Source organism: Lipotes vexillifer, unplaced genomic scaffold, assembly GCF_000442215.2.
Source record: "Lipotes vexillifer unplaced genomic scaffold, Lipotes_vexillifer_v1.1 scaffold2397, whole genome shotgun sequence".
NCBI classification, from domain to species: domain Eukaryota; kingdom Metazoa; phylum Chordata; class Mammalia; order Artiodactyla; family Lipotidae; genus Lipotes; species Lipotes vexillifer.
The window spans coordinates 19,805-26,002 of NW_006783329.1; the positions used below are offsets into that span (position 1 = coordinate 19,805).

Genomic DNA, 6,198 nt, shown 5'->3' on the forward strand with positions numbered 1-6,198 from the left:
GAGGGAGCCCCAGGCACCTTGAGGTGCCCTGTAACGTCTCCCAGGCCAGTGTGGGTGGCAGCCATCTGTAGCTGCCCCTCACCTAGGTGAGAGCTGGTCACTTAGGGCTGCTCCCAGGCCAGCTGCCTGAGCTGGCAGGCTTTGGAGCAGGGGCTGGATGTGGTGCTGCCATGGCAAAGCAGGGGGGCATCTCTCCCTGCCTAGCTTGGTGTCAAACATGGTCATCTTGGTCACTTGGAAGGACTGATGGTGGTGGCCAGAGCCCCTTGGGGATGGTGGTGGTGGGGCCCAGGGGCTTGGTCTGGGCTGAGCTGGGCTGGGCTGGCCCTTCCCTCCACCCTGCTCCCCATATGGGGCCAGGAGGCTGCCTGGCCTGGCCTCCCCCTGCCTCCGGGCCTGGGGGCCCCCCGGGGCCTGCTGAGCCTATTGGCCACATGAGGACTCGGGGTTGCTTCTCTCTGCAGCCCCGTCCTCATTTCCTGGCTCGTCTGGGATGGACTTGAGCCCCTCCTCGGGCTCCCAGCCCGGACCTCCTGGGCCCGCCGGGGAAGGCCTGCCCATCCAGGGAGCGGTGGGGCCTCCGGGGGCCTGTGAGGGTCCTGCCTGGCCTGGACACGCAGGTGTGGGGTCCTGCTCGTCGACGTGCACCTCCCCCTGTTCCCCCTCCACACTGTCATCCTCTGCCTTAGCTCTGGCTCTGGCATCAGCCTGGGCATTGGCCCAGGCAGCAGCCCTTTCCTCTGCCTGGGCTCTCTTGCTCCTGGCTAGACTGGCCTCCCGTGCCTCAGACTCTCAAACGATCCTCAGCATCTCCATGAAACTTGGAGACCTCCCAACCGTTCTCAGCTTGCTCAGTGCTTCACCCAGGGGCTCAGTGTGGCTGGCCCCAGTGAGCACCTGCCTCAGGTGCACATGGTCAGCTGAGGCTCTGGTCAGGGTCCCTTTCTTGACGGCTTTGTGCAGCAGGGCTTCCATCCACAACACAGAAGCAGAGAGGCACTCATCTGACTGCTGTGGAGCAGTCAGACACTTCACCCGGATGGTCGCCTGGGACTCGTTGTCTCCAGACACCTGGATCAAAGCCGCCAGGCAGTCCTGTGCAGTCCTGGCAGGGTTCTCCACCAGGATCCTGTGCACAAACTGCAGGGCCATCCCTCGCAGGCCTTCCATTAGCCTCCTCCTCCTCTCCCTTTCCGAAACCCCACGCCACACATGCAGCATGTCAGAGGTATGGTCTAGCTAGGCCTCAAAGGACTCCTCCCCGGGGTCCGGCTGGTCCCTCCCGGAAAACACGCCCAGGCGCTGGTACCGCAGGGTCTTCACCCAAGGCTGGACCACCTGACTGATGGATGGGAGCCAGCACACCGTGCACAGCCCCAGCCCCAGCCCCAGGGCACCGGCCACACTCTCCACCGTCTGCCCCTGTTGCCACAGGAAGGGGAACACGTGACCTAGAAACTCCTCTCCTGAGCATCGGGGCACAAAGACCACGTTCCAGGGACCCCTAGTGCTTGGGATTTCCCTGGGGACTGCAGCATAATCGACTTTCCGGTCAAACTCGACCGGGGCCGCAGTGGCATTATCCTCCTCTCGAAACACTTTGCCCAGCACGGTAAAGTGGCCCACTGGCCACACGGCGGCCTCCAGAGACTCTTGGAGTTCGGCTTCATCACAGTGTTCCAGGATGCCCAGGATGACCAGGCTCCTGTGAGCGCTGACGCCCATCCACCTGCACCAGTCCTGCAGCATTGTCACTGCCATTGCCCGCAGTTTCCTCAGGTGCAGGGCTAACGCTAGGGCTAGGAAACTTTTCCGGGTGCAGACCAGGGTGGCTGGCCCTGGGGGCGGTGGGGGAAAGGGGGTGAATTGGGGCGGGGGTCTAGGGCTCAGAGAGAACCGCCCAGGTCTCCACAGCCTGTGAACAGGAAGAGGACAAGAGCGAGGGGAAGGCGGACCCGCCCCCCCCCTCCCCCCACCCCCACCACGTGTGGCCCCCCTTCTCCCCCGTGCTGCCTCTGCGGTCGCGGCCCGACCCCCGCCCCGCTCTCCACCTGCCCACAGGGGCCACAGCCCACTCCCCACGCCGCCCCCGCCGCTCCCCCCTCCCCAGCTCCCCGCCTACGGCCCGCGGGCTTCCGCCGTCCTGCTGGGGCTAGCGGAGGGTGGCGGGGGCTCCCGGAGCCAAGCGCAGCGGCCCGTGTCCGGTACCTTCTTCGGGTCGGGGTCTTTCCTGGCCGAGGTCCCAGCAGGAGGGGCGCGGGGCTGCGCTGAGCGGCGGCGGGGTCGGGCGCCCCTCTTTGCCCCGCTCTCTCTCTCCCTGTCCCTGTCCCTCTCTCAGCGCTGCACGAGGGCCAGCGCGCCACCGCCTACCTGCCCGCCCGCCACCGCTCTCTGCGGTGTGGACTCGCTCGGGGCGGGGGCACAGTGGTAGCCGAGCGCGGACCCTCCGCGTCGCCCCGGTGATGGCCGGGCCATTGGCGCGCGTGGGTCACGCGGCCGGGCTGTCGCCACCGCCGCGAACGCCCGGGGACCGCGAGTGACGTCACTTGTTCCCTCCCCTGCCCCTGACGGGGCGCCGGCACCGGTGGGGACCCTCGGGGTCCGGGGGTCGGCGCCCCAACCCGGGACCCAGCCCAGTCTCCCGCCCCTCCCGGAACGAGCCCTCGGGGCACCGGCGTGGGGAGGGCTGCACACTCCCGGGTGCCCGCCGGAAAGCGGCTGGATGGCCCCGAGGTGCGCCCGCGGACGCTGCGTTCCGACCGGGAATGGGGAGCAGGGGCGTGGGGGTGGCCCTCTGGGGCTCCTTTACCAGTTCTCCCCCTCCTCCTCGCCTCCCAGGACTGGTCCTGTCCCCAGGCTAGGGGAGGAGCACCTCGCCCAGCCCAGGTGTGATTCCTCAGAGTAGATGCCACAGGCGCACACGGGCGTTCACGCGCACACGAGCGTTCACCCACACACCGCCCCATCGGAGGGTCTGCGGTCCACGCGCTGCCCTCCCCGCTCGCCCGGGAGCCCGGGAGCCGCAGGCTTCGGCCGCTGTGGGTGCACGACGGGCCAAGGCACTCCGCCACCCCAGTGCCAGTAGCCAGTCCCAAGGAGGGCGCCACGGTTTTGCTCGCTGCCAAGTTCAAACCCCAATAGTGGGTTTCTGCTACGTAGAGCCCAACTCCTAGAGCCTGTGTCTTACTCTGTTTCCTTGGGCAAGTCCTTGCCCCTTCTCCGCGCCTTAGCGAAAGGACAGAATTGGGGTCTGCACCCAAGGGTGTGTACCAGAGAGCTGCTGTGCTGGGAGTTGGGTACTCAATTTGTGCCTTGCCCTCACCAGCCTAATGGGCTCTGGGACATTGCTCTCGTGGCCCCTCAGGGCAGTGTGGGTGTTGCACCTCCCCAGAGACGTCGGGCTCTCCGGCCCTGACTCAGCCTTCTCCCCCAGGCGCTTCCCCTGCCCTCTGCCGCCTAGGCTAGATGGTGCACCAGGGCAGTGCCGCCTCTGCTGGAAACAAAGCTCACGTCCCCGTGGGTTTCGCCACCCTGCACCGGTCCCTTCACGGGAGTCTGGGTCCACGCAGACCAGCTCTCCACTGCTCGGGTGGCAGGGAGGTACTCTAGGGGTCACGCCTCCAGATGTCGTTGCTGCCCCTCCCCCCTTCTCTTTTCTTGCCTGGCATCCAGCCAGCCATCTTCTTTGGCGATTTGCTTTTCCTGCTCAAGGTTTACTGGTCAGGACTTCTCCAGGTGTCCAGCTCCTGGCTGAATCGCAGCCCTGGTTTATTTGTGCGTGACCCCAAGGATGGGCATTCAGGCCATTCCTGGTCTTTGGCTGTTACAGACACTGCTGCCGCCAGCACCCTGCGCATGCCTGTCTGAGCCGCTGTCAGCTCAGAAGTGGTTTTGCTGGGACTTGGGCTGTGCCCACGACCGGGCGTTGCTAATCCGTTACCTCCCATGAGCGGCTGAACCCACATTCACTCCTAGCAGCAGCGTGGGAGCGGTCCTGTGGACCCCACAGCCTGAGCAGCCTTGGGTCTTGTCCAGCCTTGACCCTTTGCCCACCGCACAAGGAAAAGCAGTGCCTCATTACTGTACACCTTGCCTTTCCCCGGTTGGCGGTGAGAGCGCGTATCTTCTCAGAAGTTTGCCAACCATGCCCGGGTGCTCTTCTGTGAATCGCCTTTGCTCATTTCCTCCCCACCACTGAGAAGCGTTGTTGGCCTGTTTCTGGGAGAAAGTTCCTGGCATCAAGGTCGAAGGCACTCTCATTTGTTTTACACTCACCCATCACCCAGAAGCAGGCCACATTGGAGTTGGCCTTATAGCTGGACCTTGACTTGCCCACATGGCCTTACTCTCCCAGCTTTCCTATCTCGCAGGTGTTAAGTGCTGGGTAAACGAAGAAACACGGGTGTTCTGTCAGAAACCATCTTTCCCAGTTGGCCTCATGTGTGCGTGCACTCCCCGCCCTCCCACTGCTGAGGGCCGAGACTGCCTGCTCTTAACACTCGCCGTGAGAATTTCTGTCTAGGGAACCTCGGCCCCAGTCCTGTCACAGATTCCACCCCACAGTGTCCTCCTTCTTGGTTTCTGCCATGATTTGTCTGGGGTCCTTCCTCAGAGAAGGTGCTCCCGTGGGAGCAGATGCGGGACCCTTGCTGCCAACTGGCCAGCTGGCCTGCAAGCAGACTGTTGACTCATTCCCGCTCTTTTCAGCCTCCTCTCTTCCTAGTCTCCCTCCTTCCATTCGTACTGACTCCAGTTCCAGGATCTCCTGCAGCTCTGCCTCCGGGCACCAGCTCCGCGCTCTGCCAGGGCTGGGCTGTGATGCCTCGACTGTCTTCACTTTATCACCTCTCAGCCTTCCTTTGACTCCACCTCCTAACACAGCAGACCATCCTACCTTCTCAAAACACTTTCCTTTGTCTCTTGGCTTCTGTCAGCCCCGCCCCCCACCTTCAGGCTGACCGCATCACTCTCTGCTTTCCTGTTCTCCTTGCAGCTCCCTCCTCCTCATCCTTTGCTTGGAGTTCAGTGTGGTGGAGGTGGGCTCCCAGCCTCAGCTCTGGGCCCCTTGGCACCTCTGACACCACTCTCACCGGAAGGATCATCTGCCTGCCACTGGCACCAAACGTTCTGTCTCTGGGCAGGACCTCTTCCCTGAGCTCCGCGTGTGTTCATCAAACTAACTGCCCACTTGGATGCCCAAGGGGAGCTTCAGAATGAAGGTGTCCAGACTGGAGCACTTTGTGCCCCTCCACATGCTTGCTTCTTCCCAGGCTCCCCCAAGGGCTCTGCCCTCTACCCGCTTTGCTCAAACAAAGGTGCCAGAATTCTTCCTCCCTCTCCTCGGCTTCTCCTTCCCAGTCTAACCCATCATCAGATTTTAGTGACTCTAGCCGGTGACTGCTGCCCCTGCCCACATGTCCACGGGCCCTGGCCCTGTCGCCTCCTCTCCCTGCTTCCACTCTGGCCCCTTTCTCTGCTTCACTCCCACTCCCATGGCAGCTGGGGCAAACTCTTTGCAACACCACCAGAACCCACTCCTCCCCGGTGACATGTCCTCCCTGCGGCTCCCCATCTCCTTAGAGTAAAATCCAAAGTCCTCTCCCTGGCCAGCAGCTCCCTCACCCCCCACCGGGAGCTGGCCTCCTCTTAGGCTCACCTTCCCATGCCACCCATCTGCAGCCCCTCACCAGACTCCTGCTGCGATGGACTTCTCGGCCGGCCCCAGAGCACACCGAGCTCATTCCCATCTGTGGCCTTTGCCTTGGTTCCTCCTCTGTGTGGGACAAGCCGCCCCCCAAAATTCCCATGGTGGCCCCCTCCTCCGCATTCAAGTCTCAGCGGAACACCCCTCCCACCCCCCGGCCTTGGAGGCCTCCCCGACTGGCCACCCACATCAAAAGTGGACCCTGGAATACCCTCTGCTCGTATTCACATTAGCAGCATTGCCTTATGTGTCATCATGTAATAGATGCTGGTTGGGGTCTTTCCTATGGGCATCAGGTGACAGGGGTAGGGATGAGTTCCTGTGGCTACGCTCACATTTAAGAGTCCCCTGTGACGCCCAGGTAGATACACATTTTACCCCCTTCCGTCCTCCTCCTCCCTTCACCCCCCCCCCCAACCTGGGGCCCCGAGGGCAGACCACTGGGCTCCCGGATGCGGGTAAAGGACTTGTCATTATGCTGGCTTGGTTCAGCC

At 63.2% G+C, this 6,198-nt stretch overlaps 1 protein-coding gene across 1 annotated transcript; it reads right to left on the reverse strand.

Moving 5' to 3' along the window:
* Window positions 1-423: 423 nt before the first annotated feature.
* On the reverse strand, window positions 424-1,761 carry LOC103076449 (paraneoplastic antigen-like protein 6B). Its single transcript, XM_082931033.1, is given in 2 exon segments — window positions 424-544; window positions 680-1,761. Coding segments are annotated over 2 exon segments (1,203 nt in total).
* Between the last annotated feature and the right edge of the window lie 4,437 nt (window positions 1,762-6,198).